General features: G+C 45.6%; 1 protein-coding gene across 1 annotated transcript in view; it reads right to left on the bottom strand.

The window, feature by feature from the left end:
* Dock2 (dedicator of cytokinesis 2) overlaps positions 1–14,272 on the bottom strand; it is a 419,098-nt gene that overhangs the window by 89,268 nt on the left and 315,558 nt on the right. Inside the window, exons 28-29 of the mRNA XM_028894904.2 lie at positions 2,803–2,901; positions 1,017–1,111 (exon numbers count right to left, since the gene is read on the bottom strand). Of these exons, the coding sequence (XP_028750737.1) occupies positions 1,017–1,111; positions 2,803–2,901 (194 nt within the window). The remainder of the gene's footprint in view (positions 1–1,016; positions 1,112–2,802; positions 2,902–14,272) is intronic.

Below are 14,272 nucleotides of genomic sequence, written 5' to 3'. Positions count from 1 at the left end.
AAATCATTAATATGTAAATGTGCATAGTCTTTCCTCCAGTTCTTTCGGTAAGGAAAATTCTGGTTTTTCTTCTCTACCACTCTCGGGGGACATCTCTGTCTCTGTCAGCCAATACTTGGCCTGCATGATGGAGAACAGAGGTGATAGGTACAGGGAGATAAAACTAGAAGCCCCTGGGAGATGAAGGGCTTTCCACAGTAAGGACCTGAAATAAATATAAGTAGCCAAAGGAAAGGGGGATAAAGGAAGGGAGGAGCTGGGAAGGCCTTGCTGAAGAGAGGACACAAGTGAGACTTGAGAACGAGGTTCTGACACAGATCAGGGGAACCGGGAAGTGCAGCATGGGAAAGATGCTGGGGGCGGGAGTGGAGGGAGGGCCTGTTAGGGTGACCTAGCGCTGGGACTGGCATTCGCCTGGCAAGATGGCACTGGAGAGACAACAGTGAAGGCTGGGAGCATTTGTAATGGCTTATCCCAGGCTGCGATCGCTCATGTGGGGGTCTGGATTATTCTTGGGTTACACTGATATTCTATGAGATATGAGTAGGTATTACAGATACAAACAAAAATGTGTAAGTTGTACCCTACATTGTTCCAAAGGCATCTGTAAAACATTCCCTCCTATTTCTTCATCTTAGAAAATCATAGTAGCATATTAAAAGCACCCTCCCCCAAGTCCTGTAATGTGGAAACCTGTTTAAAGTTGTCAGACACTAACCTATGGCACGGGAAATATTTTATTATCTTAAACTTTAAATTAATATAATCATGTAACACTTCCCTAAAATTCTCCTATCATAGACAGAGTATCTATTTTAATGGGAACATGAGCACCTCAGAAGGATGGGGGCTATTTAGAGTAGCTTCAGGACTGGTGAGCTCCTTCTTGTATTTGAGCTCAGAAAGGAAAGGCTCTCTCAACATTTTAATCCCTTCTCTCCCATCCACGGCTGCTGGTGTTCTTAAGCCTGGGTGGCCAGTACACAGGTGGCACTCCGGAAGCACTGGCCACTTACCTGTTCTGAACCATGCTCATGGCCATCCAGTCACCGGGGTACACGTTCTTCCCAATCAGGTCCTTGAACATGATGAATGTCTCCATCAGGAAGTCCTGCAAAAGTGCCGAACACACTTGTCACCCCATGTCACAGGGACAGACTGCACCTGTCTAGACCTTGGTGGCAATTTAAATGCCTTCTTTATTTTCCTTTAGAGGGTCAGATTGGGAAGGGGACAGGTTTTGCTAAGGAATTCAAAGTCATAACAATAGGTTGAAATTGCAAGTTTATAAGTCAGCTACCAAGATTCTGCCTCACCAGACACAAGTGGAATTTGAATAATAACTAAAAATGGACTCTCCAAATAAAGTACTATTGGTTCTGTCTTAAAGAATAAAGAAGCAAATGTATTTGCTGATGATTTCGTAATCATCTTCCTAAATATGTATTCAAGAGGTAAATAATCCACACTATATAGTATTGTCTCAGGTCATTGAGCAAACACTATTATTTAAATGAACATCTAATTAGCAATGCGTAGGCACAGCTAATCCAAATGTCACACATGCATATAAGCTCCTAAAGAAGGGAGGTAGCAAGGGTCTTCCTCTCTTTTAAAGAGGTTCAAAGTGGATTTAAACATTCTCCAGCAGATTTTGCAGCAGGCTAACCTTCATCTTTATCTTTAGAGAAAATAAATTCAGCACAAATCTAGTCAGCAAAGTCGAGAACCACCGGTACCAAGAGTGTCTTGAGCTGCAGGTAATGAAGCCAGATCCCCAGGTGATTTAGGTAAAGCTTCGAACTCAGAGTGAACCCGCCCATCTGCAGTTTTTTCGTTAAGCAGTACTTGTCAAGTCATGTTCACTGCAGATTCTGTTCAAAGAAAATCTCACCTAAAACCCAATATATGAAATAGATAAAAGCAGATCAGCTCTGTTTGGTGTGTGTGTGTCTTTATGGTAGGGTAGTAAGGAGACTATATAGTATATCATTTCAAAAACACCGCTTTAAGCTAAATTGTGAAATTCTGGAAATGGTATTGGTTTATTTCCAGCAAATTTTGCTTTTAGAAAAAAGTCACCTCTGTGGTATAAGTTCCCAGCTTCCACATCAGCAGAATGGGGTTATGTCTACCTCCCAAGGTTACCATGAGGATCAAGCATATACTATATACTGGATGCTTGGCAGAGAGCCAAGCTTGTGAATGTTCACTAAAGGCCTGGTGATGGTGGTGGGTGCAGCAGATGAGTACTGAGAGGTAAGTTGGGCTCAGGAACTAGCTTTCTCTGTACATTCATCACAGCACAGTAATAGTTAACTTTTGCTGAGTGCTTACTATTATTCCTATGATAGTAATAGCCTTGTAACACAGATGCTACCATCCTAGTTCAGAAATTAAAAAACAAAACAAAACCAAACCAAAAACAAACCAGCTGAGGCTTAAGAGAAGTTAACTTGCCTAAGGTCACAGTGGCTGATCGAAGATTCCAATGCAAAATTTTCAGGCTCCAACACTCATGGTCTTAAAGCCAAAGCATTCATGATTCATCAATGAATGTTTGCTAATGGGAATCTAGATGTGGGAGCCACAGCACTGAACTCTAATGGACTGCAGATACATTTTAGAAATGAGTCATACAAGATATGGAATCACACACATATGTCATAATCTTCAACACACATACTTGAGATCTGTAGGGGGATCTTCTTGCCCCACACTCATGAGAACAAGAGTGTGGTATGCCATGCCCCTCTTCTCTATCTCTTGCCTGCCCTCCCCCACCATGTCCTGCAGACTTACCACAAGGTCTGAGCTGCTCTTGAAGGTCTCAATGTAGAAGGAATAGTGTTGGTCACCCATCTGGTCTAAGATGGCTGTCATACACGCCACAAAGTGACTCTACAAAACATAAGGAAAAATATAATGACCATGAAATTTGTCCTTTCCATCTCCTTGACTACAGACTTGAAAACATACAGCCATCCCAGGCACTGATAAAGGGCTATCCACCAGTGAAGAGTCTCCTCTTACTGGATGTAAAGCTCCCTAAGAGGAAATGTCCTCACTGCTAATTCATTAAAAAAGCACTCATTGAACACCCATTCTGTGCCTGTAGCTGTGCTAAGAGCTCCAGACACAAAGCTAAGAAGAGATCCAATGCCTCATCTCTGCTGTTTACACATTGGGAACTGTACTCTGTGTGGATGTTGGGAGACTCAGCTGATGTCAGTCAAGATCCTTCAGGGCAGTCAGTTTCATTTTCGGTAAATAATTTTGTCTGTGTAAATCCCCATTGTCTCGTCTGTTGCCATATCCACTCCCAGAGGAGTTCCTGGAAAGATCAATGTCTCCAACAGCTCCGTTGCATGCATTGCAAGTCTCTGTTGAGAAATCAGCTACTGGATCCCCATGAATCAATCAGCTATGAGTGAATTTAGTACCTACCAGAATTGGCACTTGCTGGGGTTAAGGAAGACAAAGGAGATGCGAAGAGACAGCCTTTGCCCTTTACAAGCTTATTATTTAATTGTGAAAGCATGACTAATGTCCATGAGGGAAGGATTCAGACAAGAGGGAAATCAAGGTAGAGACCTGAGGAAGAGGTGGGTCTTGAAGGAACCCTGGGAGTGGAGGAGCCTGAGTTAACCCAGGCATGCAGCAGAAGGCATCAATTCAGCCTCTTCTAGGTCCTCCCTCCCTGAGTAGTAAGTGTCTGTGCTGGGGCATGCTGGTATACATGAGCAGCCCTTGGGGAGATACATTCTGGGAGCCAGTGAAGAAAGCACTGGCCACTGATCAAGGAGGCCTGGGGTGACATTCGCAACTGTTTCTTGTAAGATCCCATGTGGGCTACCATCTTGGCCAGAGGAGGTCTCACTGTGGCCCAGCCCAGGACATGTTTTTAGAAGGTGGCCTAGATGATGGGGTACAGGGACTGTCTAGGGGCTCTCACTGCCTGGAAGTTTCATGTCTGAAAAAAAATAAAGGTGTGTGTGTGTGTGTGTGTGTGTGTGTGTGTGTGTGTGTGTGTGTGTGTGACAGACCTTGGCCTTTATTTTAAAAGTTCTCACTTTGTTAAAAAAATAACAAATATATATGTATGCATGCATGCATGCATGTCTATCTATCTGTATGCCAGCCAGCCTGTAGGCATATTCTAGTGACAGAAGAACACTGGAAATGACCCCAGGAAGCCCTCCCTGCATTCCTTGGTAGGTCTCTTAGGTTGACTAAATGTTTTCCATGCTCTCATTTCCAAAGTAGCTCCCACAAGTATAGGCTCTCATTTGCTTCCTGGTTCTTTTCAGTTAGGAAGTTAGGGGTAGCATGCTTTCCCATCAACAGGGCCAGCTATATAACAGAACAAGGTGAAAACCTTAGGGTCCTCACTTTAAAATACTGATAATTTTGAAATAGCTGAGTGGCTTTTTAAAAGAAGGAATTCTATGATTAGCCAGGCCAGCTGCACAGGAGCCAGTGGCCACTAAACTCACTCTGTGTTTAGGAAACGTGGGCATCTGGCTGAAAGCACCAAGCTGGACTCTCAGGGGCTCCAGCCACTGTATACATAGGAACCTGCAGCCTTGGGGTAGGGGTGGGGGAGGGAAGTAGGAGGGGGTGGGGTCCCACCTGCTTGTTATTTCATGTTCAAGCCTCCAGGGGGTGGTAGTGAGTTTGTGAAATTGTTCACTGCTTTTAATCCAGGCTAAAACAGCTGCATCCTGGCTAACTTAACCAGATCCCACTGAAACCAAGAAATGAATTTTATACCTCTGCCCAGGTTAAATGTAGGAAAGGAAAACTGTAGAGTTTGGAGAGATAGGGGTGTGTGTGTGTGTGTGTGTGTGTGTGTGTGTGTGTGTGTGTGTACACATATACTTCTGCTGCCTCCATCTCTCCTCTCCCTTCCTTAAAGAATTCAGCCTGTGACCACTAGAGGGCTTTCCTTTTCACATGGTAGCTGCCGTGCGGTTTCTTCGGCTTTTTATTTATTCCTACGTGAGCAGACCCACTACACTTCTTGCATATAAACAGTGAAAATTACAATATAAAGGGCTTCTTTTTCCTTCGTTTGGAGTTACCTTGCTGCTGGTCAAAGCCTGGCTCGTTGTGAGGGGAAGGGGGCAACATCCTCTGCAGGTAATTCTACTGCTCTGAGGTAAGAGATGTGGGGAGGCTTGATTTTTTTTTTTTATTTTGTCTTTTTATTTTTATTTAATTTTAAATCGGTGATCTTGTAGGAGAAAATGTGGTCGTCTCTTGGACAACAGCTTACTTTAAAGCTTTGGCTAAATGAGTGCTGAGACTCGTGTGTGTGTGTGTGTGTGTGTGTGTGTGTGTGTGTGTGTGTGTTGAAAATCCACCATTGTCAGAACTGCGGGCTGCCCCAAAAGCCTAGAACCGGAAGGCTTGTTATTCCCAATGGCTTGATTTGAATTGGAAAAGGAGAAAATGCAAAGAGCAAACCTCGGCAGGGCTCAAGTTGCTTGGAATTACCTCGAACAGGCTGCGTTCTCTGAGGATTTGTTTAAGGAAACTTCTATGCTTTTCTTTCTTTCTTTCTCTCTTTCTTTCTTTCTTTCTTTTTTTTTTAATAATGAAAGAGAGGTTTTCCATGTTTCATTAGAGAGCTTGACCATTTTGTGAAATAAACCATTACTGTTATATTGGGAGTCAGCCAGTGTGTGAGAGTTCATGGATCAATCAAAATCACTTTTACCAAAATCACTTGTTAATTTCTTTGTCCTGATCAGCACATAGAAAAGCCCAGTTGGGGTGTCTTCCCCTAGGACTGGTAGTGTACCGTGATGGAAGTTTGCACAAGTCACTTGCATTTGCCTGTTAATCAAAACATGACTCTGTTTTATTTCAAACCGGAAGCATCCTGTTTTCCTACCACGGTACCTAGCTCACTTGGTTATCAATCCTTAGGTGATCACACAGATGGGACTAACAGATACCTAAAATGGAGCGAGCCATAGGTGGTAGGCTCATTAGAGGTTCTTTTTGAATTGAATGGTCATACACGCTTTGTCATGCAATGAAGGGATAATGGAATCACGCTGTGTTTCTCCGACCCGCAGCCCCCTTTCAGGACTGTCTTCAAAATGGCAATTGTGTCTGGGCCATCTCCCATTCTCACAAGTTTGACACCATACTTCCATACCTGCCATGTTTTAAATGCCTAGAGGAAATGGGGTAAGGGTGACCATCAGACTGTTTTTGCCCTGGCAACCAACAGAGCCCTGAGGTTGATGCTGCCCAAACTTTATATCTTTAAAAGTTCAAACTCCCATCCCCACCAACAACCTAGAAAAGCCTCAGCGTTGCGTGGGGTATACTCGGGGCGTTGGGGGATCCCCTCTAATCTGGGCCAATTAGAAGCCTCTTCTTATTCCTGGCAGAAATTCTATAATCGACAAGTATTTACTCCCAAGCACGAGGCAGCCACTCATCCATACCGAAGCAGCCCAGCAGGTGCTTCCGTAGGAAACTGCTTCTAGAAACAGAGTGCCAGTGGGACTTGCATCTTCAATTCCAGAGAGAAACTGAATCCGAGACTGGCGCAAACCAGGCAGAGTCACCTCGCTCCAATCGGGTGGTTTAAAATGTGGCTAATGAATCATAGCACAGAGAGACACAGTTTGAAACTAGGTCAAACGTGTAAAAATAAGTACAATCATCGCAGGCCCTTGGCTGATGAGGGGCTGCTTAACACTGTGAGTGGTGGGGCATGTTTGCCACATAGGACCCTCCCAGCTATCCGAGACGATCAATTCTTTCAATCAATTCAGGCCATCACTACACTCAGAGGTCTCGCACATCTGGGAGAGAACTGAAACTTTGAGGGAAAACAGTCAGGGTCTCTTTACTATGTGCTGGCAAGAGAACAAGAGAAAACCAATCCCGTGTGAGCAGTTCTGGTAGGAACTCTCCCCAAATCATTACCCTGGCTCCTTTGCATGAAAAGTCACATCCATTATCATATTATTATTGGAAATACTAATAGCTCTGCATACAACATTCAATTTAACCATTTCAACTTAGCAACCTTTAGTGCACACACACACACACACACACACACACACACACACACCAGGACTCTTGCAGTGCTGGAGTAAACCAAGGGCAAAGACAAAGCTATCATTTGCTCTGTTTTGACGCACAAAATCGAAGAGGGGGTCTTGGCTGCTGGGAGGCATCCCCGCTCACCTGAGATTGGTGGGAGAGGTGAGATCACAGAGAGAAGGAAACAGGCAACTTGAGGAGCTTGCTACCTAAATGCCAACACTACTATGAGATACCAGCTGGTGACACGTTGCTATAGTAACTTCAAATAATGTGCACGACCAAAATAAAATACAATATAGAGAGCACCAAGGAGAGGAGATGAAGGAAAGTTTGCGTACTGAGGGAGGCTCACAGAGAGATGAAAAGTTCTCTGGAAGGGCCATACTCTGGAGGCTAAGAGTGGACAAGTGCTGCTCTCAGGCTGCTTCTCTGCTCACCCCCGTGTCTGCTATGTGCTTATGTAACAGATTTTATTCTTGGATTAAACTAGTGCTGTCTGTATGGTGGATCCAGGACTGATTGGAGGTGGGAGGCTATGGTGTCAGGAAAAGCAAGGGCTCTGAAATCCATTCATCTTAGAGCTTTGTCAGGCCGCTGGGAGTTGTAATTTGGAACAATCTTTAGGGCGGCTGAGGTGTCAAGTGTGTTCTTTTATAGCAATGCCAAGTTTGGGTCCAGTGCTGGGCAGCGGGGGCTCCAGCAGGCTGGCTGTGGTTATGCACCAAGGCGCTTACATCTAGTGCTTCCTGGACGCAGAGCAGGGCCATGGAGCCAGGCAGCCACAGTTCCAATCTCAGCTACGTGCCCATGACCTTGAGCAGGGTCCTGTGTGCCTTGCTTGTCCAGTGTGTAAAAGAAGATTTAAAAAAAAAAATCTCTATTTCATACGGAGAAGAAAGGATTAATTTATATAAAGAGCCTTGAGTGCAGAGGGCCTTCAGTAAGTGCCAGCTGCTATTATTATTATTATTATTATTATTATTATTATTATTATTATTGCCATACTGCTGACTGTGGTCCAGAAAACTACACAAATCAACCAGGTAAAATTCCCAGGAAATTCCCAGCCTGCACCAGTAGACTGGACCATCTACCCGTGACAGTCTACAAACCTATTAACTGTTCCCTATTGCAACCTGGCACCAGCGGCTATGTGCCCTTCAACTCTGAGTGGCCTTTGGTGACCATGTCTCAAGTCCAGCTGCTCAGTGAACAGAGTGTATGCCTCTTGGAGCAAAGCAGGCTGGGAGCTTCCTTTTTCATGGCGACAGTTGCTGGAAGGTAGGAAAAGCGACTTCGGTGTCCACATTGTTCAAAAGCACGCTCTACCGCTGTCCTTTTGGAAACCTTAATCCCTCGGTCGTCTGGATTTAGGAGGTGCCTGTCTTTGTGTGTCCTGAAACACCTTTGCTACCCAGAGGTCCTGCTGTGTGGTGGGTAAAGCCCGTTCCCTTCCTTCTTGGGGAAGTGAGCACACATCTGGGAGGTTTGGGTGATCTGTTCCACATCAAAGGCAGAAATCTGGACAGAACAGAGAGGTGCCTCTTGGATGGCGTGTCTCTGTGTGCATCCTAACATGGCTCTTTTTAGCATGATAACTCCAGGAGGACTAGAACCACGCACCCCTGCCAGACACAGTGGGCATTAATGACTCTCTAGATAAATCAGGACTAGACCTGTAGATAGTGTCTCCTTAGGCAACAGTCGTCACTGAAGGACTAGTTAGGGAAGCTCGGGAAGGCTGCTTTGAGTCAAGGCTAGAAAAGGAACCTGTATTCCTCATACACTCTTCTCTGTATCAAACACCTCTGATCCTAGCTGGAGCATGGGCCCGCCTGTGAGATCACTTCAAATCTTCCAAAGAGAACAGCGGGGTATTTTGTGGCAAGGGAAAGTCAGAGGAACTGACTCATTCATCCATCCCTCGTTCCCAAGACTATGTTCATCACCTCCCCGAGACTTCTCAGCACACACAAGATAAGCTGTGCACCCATTTTATAGATGAAGGATGTGAGGAGTATAAAGCCAAATAACTTGTCTAGACAGACATTAAGTTTGCGCAGTTGTAGAAATTAAGATCAGAGCAGTTTAGATTCCCAAACTTGCATTTTCGCGGGCCTGTATTTTCATACCACGCCTTCTGTGTCAGCTCCACTCTGCACAGAACTGGGTCTGAGCATTTGCTGCTGTATTGCTAGACTCTAGAATGGAACCAGACTATTGCATAAATGTTATAAATACTAATAGAGAGTGGATTTATTACTGCATTCTCTATCTCTAAAGGAATGGTATGGGGACTCTCCTCCATAAACTGGAAAATTAGTTAGGTATTGTCACCTTTGATTTAGCAGAGGCCAGAAATCTAACAAGTTTTGTCCTATTTCTCACATTCTGCCAAGCCCGAGGGAGGTAACTCTTACACATCCTTTGATTCAACATGTATTTCTTGAGCACCCACTGTGTGAGCACTCACTGTGTGCCAGGCATGGTTCTAGGTGCTGAGGCTACAATGTGAAGATTATCAATGGCATTTTTCTTGTGAAACTCTCATTCCAGATGAGTGGGACTAAAATATGGCTATTACACACCTGAAATAAGCCAGCACATAAAACAATTGTAGGCAATAGTTTTTTCTACTAGGGAAATCCTATAAGGCAATGGACAGGGACAGAATGCAAGGACACTTATTTTGGACTGGGGAGACAGTAGTGGATTCTTGGAGCTAACATCTGAGTAAGAATCTGAGTGATGAGAACAGCTGTGTAAGAAACTGGACTAGCATCATGGGCCAAGTGAAGAACAGAATCATGAGGATAGGCTGAGGGCATCTGAGAGACCTAGCAAAGGCCAGCATGGCCAGAAGCTATGGACAAGGAAGAATAAAATACAAGGTGATGTTAGAAAGACAGGCAGAGGCCAGCTCCCAAGGGTGCATGGAGGTCAAGGGCAGGAGTCTGGCTTTTCTTCTTCTTGCAACGGAAGCTCTCCATCTGAGTTAAGAAGCTTGCTATCTGCCGCCAGCCCATCACCAAGGAGGCACTCAAATACTGTTTCCAGGGTCATGGGTTTGTAGAGCATGTTAAATTGTGCTTTGGTGTTGGCCCTTCCTGGTGTCTGGCGGTATCATGACTCCCGAACAAGTGTTTTTCACTAATGATTACTTCATTGCCCAGGCTGGCCCTCCTATGGGAGCACACGGGGACTCCGGTTTGACATCGATTGCATTTGCCTTCAGATGCCGAGTGCTCGGTGCCCTGGTGTTCACTGCTGACTAAACAGAACGGCTGCTCCTGTCTACTCCCAGTCTCCAGTTAAAACCATCTGAGACAGGGGGGCCGACCCAAGAGGTCAGCTTGCTAGGAAATGGGCTATTAATTGGGATGATTCATGTTTTTTTTTTCCCAAACAGAAGATCATTTTTCTAACTTCATCCATGAAGGTATGGGCAGGGAGGGTCACAAATTTGATTGTGAGAACAACTTTAGAAATAAAGCATTCTTCTCATTGTTCACACCAGTGACAGGTTTCCAAGCATCATACTAAATGTCTTAGGAGGATCTCTAAGTCCTGGACAATAAGGTATAGTCCTCAGCTCACCCTGCCCCACAAATCAAACCCGAGTCACCCTGCCCCACAAATCAAACCCGAGTCACCCTGCCCCACAAGTCAAACCCGAGGTACTGATAGGGTTTGGAGTTTGGGGTACATATCCTAAGAAGCATTTCCACTTTCTCCTGTAAACATGTACATCTAAGTTAAATGACTCAAAGGCACCCCCTCCGTGGGAAAAGGTGTCACAAAAGTCTATGAAATCTGAGGTGGGGGAACTTCAAACTAAATGACAATAGTGACTATCATTTAAAGGACAATGTGCCAGGTACCACGGTAAATTCTGTATTCTCTACCTGAACAGACTGTTTCTAGAGTTATCGCAAGGAAAGAGAAGAATTAGAAGGAAGAGAAACCATTGCCAGTCAGACGCTTCTGTGTCAGGTACAGCTGAGAAGTATGTTGATGGTCAGAACAGTCGTTTGTGTATCACTGTAGGCCAACTGTTACACATGCTTTTCCTCGCTCACCAACTGTGATGGCTGATCTTGGTTGTTGACTTGATACAACTGGGAAGAGGGGATCCCAGCTGAGGAACTGTCTCTACCAACTGGCCTGTGGGCATGTCTGTGCAGTATTTTCTTGATGATTAATGTAGGAGGGCCCAGCCCACTAAGGGTGGTGCCATCCCTGGGTAGGTGGACCTGGGCTGTATAAGAAAGGTAACTGAATGTACGCCTAGAAGCAAGGCCTTCCTCTGTGGCTGCTGCTTTATTTGGTGCCTCCGGATTCCTGGTTTGGTTTCCCTTGATGATGGACGATGAGGTGTAATGCAAATAGCATTTCATCCCTGAGTTGGTTTTGGTCAATGTTCTATCACAGAAACAGGAAAGCAGACTAAGATGTCAGCATTTACTAGATGTTGATAATACTGTTTGTACCTTACAGATGAAGAAATCAAGAAGCAGGGGGATGACAGAATTTTTCTAGACCAACTTGGCTCCAGCAACGCTTTTGCTTTCTTTTATTAAGGAAAAAAAAAAAGCAGGACTATTGAAATAATAACTTATTGTAATTAAAATTAAACAATACCTCAAAACTCAATGAAGCAAAACAATGATAGATTTCATCTTAGCGCTACTGTCAGGTAACTCTTAAATATTAGGAAGCATCCTAGGCATCTTCTGTGCTCCCGTAGGGATGGAAGGAGGGAGAGAGGGAGAGGTGAACACTCACATGCGCTTACGTAAGGCTGCACGGGAGTAGATGAAGACAGGCAGACCAATCATAAGGGAAAACACAGCTTCACAGACAGCCAGGTGCTCAATAACTGTGCTACATTGCTTTAAGACTCTCGTGGCTGTAAGTCCCAGTGAGACTCCGTCATCTGCGCTGCTTTGGGCTCTTTACATAGGGAGAGGTCCCTTGTGTGACACCAATGCCACAGACTAAGAAACATCTGCTGTTCCCTACTGGTAGAATTGCTGGGGCAGCTTTTTTTGACATGCTCGGGGACTCTGGACAAGGTGCTTTATCTCTTGAAGACCCTGTTTTCTCTTTGTGAATGTGGTTATGATGGCCAACTCTAGGACCAAGGTGAGGATGAAGTCAGAAGCCACAAGAAGAGGGTCCCCTAAAATGTCTCTCCCACTGTGCAGCCTCGGCTCCTTCCTGGTACCCCAGGAACAGTGAGTTGACCTGTCCAAATTTGCTTCCATTTGGCTGCTAGAGGGTGATTTAAACCCTCCCCATGGATCCAGGAGCTGCACCACAGATGAGGACTTACACGGTGTCTCCTGCTCTTCCCTTGGCAAAGCCTTCACGATTCAAGGGACAGACGGTAGGCAGAGAGATACGCTCACAGGCAGCCAGGCCAGACGGGGTCAGAGTTTTCTAAACTGTGCATCAAAGGATTCCCTCTGTTAGTCCCCCATGCCTCCCGAGGACTGCAAAAGACTAAGAACTACCTCTCACATCTTACTTTAAACATCAAGCTCCACTCCTTAGCCTAGCCATTGCTAGTACCTTCTTCTAGCTACCATTGCTGTCACAAGTGAGAAACAGGGTTGCTTCAACTGGGTAAAGGCTAGTGCTGATTAAACGCCCTGTAATGCATAGGACACCCCACAAAGCAAAGAGTGACCCAGTCCGAGATGGACCTACCATCATAGTTGAGACACTCTGCTCATGAGGACAAAGACACCTGCGTTAGGATGCTGAATGAGAAGTGAGAAATGAGTGCTGGAGGTGATGTTGGCTCTGGGCTTTTAAGTGAGGACAGAAGTGGGTTAGAGATATTCAAGGGAACGTTCAAAGAAATGTAGATTTGAGGAATGGCAAGGTTGGGAGAGATTAAACTAAGTATGGGAAATGACATCTTAGATATATAACAGAAAATACTTTTCATCTTATAATTTGATTAATCTAATTGATTGGTGGTGACTGCCTAGAGAGTCGTGTCGGGAATGATTTTAAGGCCAAGTCTTAGCTCAGCAGGAAAGACTGTGGTGATCGATTAGTGATGTCTGCCAGAGGCCGGCAAAGGGAGTTGATAGTACAAACACTGAGAAATTGCTGTCCCACTTTTAGACAGTGGAACAGAATGAGGACAGGGCAGAGGTGGAAATGAGCAAGGGGTTTTCGGTGCTGCAGAAGTTTACAGGGGGAGATTGTGAGAGATGTGGAAGGGTCTGGAATGGTAGGCTCTGGGTGGCAAAACTCAATCTGTAGGTAATGGGATGGCGTGCTGGCACCTGCCTACTGTGTTGCCTCTGGGCCAGCTCTGCTGACAAGGTAAAGAAAGCTACTCAAAGTCCTTGCTCCTCATTTCTATAAAGGGAGTGCTATTTCATCTGCTAACAGTGGTAGGATCATGAGGCTCTGGCTTTTATGAAGCTCATCCCAATGATGAAAACACCCCTATGAAGCCGAACTCGGGGGTGACTGAAAAGCTGACTCCGAGGGTTCGCAGTAATGAGTTCCTGTAAAGCCCTTTTAGATGCAGCGTGCCTGCACATGCCCAGGCTCAAGGAGGAGGGGGCAGGAGGGAGGGATGCCCATTCCTGAGCCTCCCAGGCCGCTGACCCTGGCCCGAACACAGCTTTGCCAGCCAACCCAAGTCTTCCTGTCAGGCTCTGGCTCCTCACAGGCAGGCTCCTTTCCTGGCATTGGCCTCCCTGCTCTGGGAATGATACTTACCCATTCATTCATTGCTTTGAAAGTTTTCAGATGACATCATACTAATTTACTGCCCCCCCCCCCATTTCACCCTCTTTTCACCTCTCCCCTCTTTGGTCACATTTGTCCCACGTCCCCGTCCTTCAGAATGGTGGCAGTGCCCTGGCCATCCCTGTCCTCTGCAGTCAGCCTTAGCTTAGCTGCCTGCAGACTCCTACTCCTGTCTCCATTAATAAGGGTGACACTGCAGCTTGGCATGGACACAAATACCCCCCTTCCCGCCCGCCCGCCCGGCCCGCCCTCTGCCTCGGAGCAGAAGGCTCCCTGGCCACAGACCTGCATGGGAAGCTTCCTTCCTGCACGCAGCTCCCATACCTGCACTCCTCTCCACACTCAATTAAAGAAAAGGCAAGTGACACAATGAAAAATGTCATCGAGAGAGCTGGCCCGGGAGTACCCCGATATCAGATCA

Source organism: Peromyscus leucopus, chromosome 8b, assembly GCF_004664715.2.
Source record: "Peromyscus leucopus breed LL Stock chromosome 8b, UCI_PerLeu_2.1, whole genome shotgun sequence".
NCBI lineage: Eukaryota > Metazoa > Chordata > Mammalia > Rodentia > Cricetidae > Peromyscus > Peromyscus leucopus.
The sequence above is the reverse complement of the archived record's forward strand: the minus strand, read 5'-3'. Positions and strand labels throughout refer to the sequence as shown.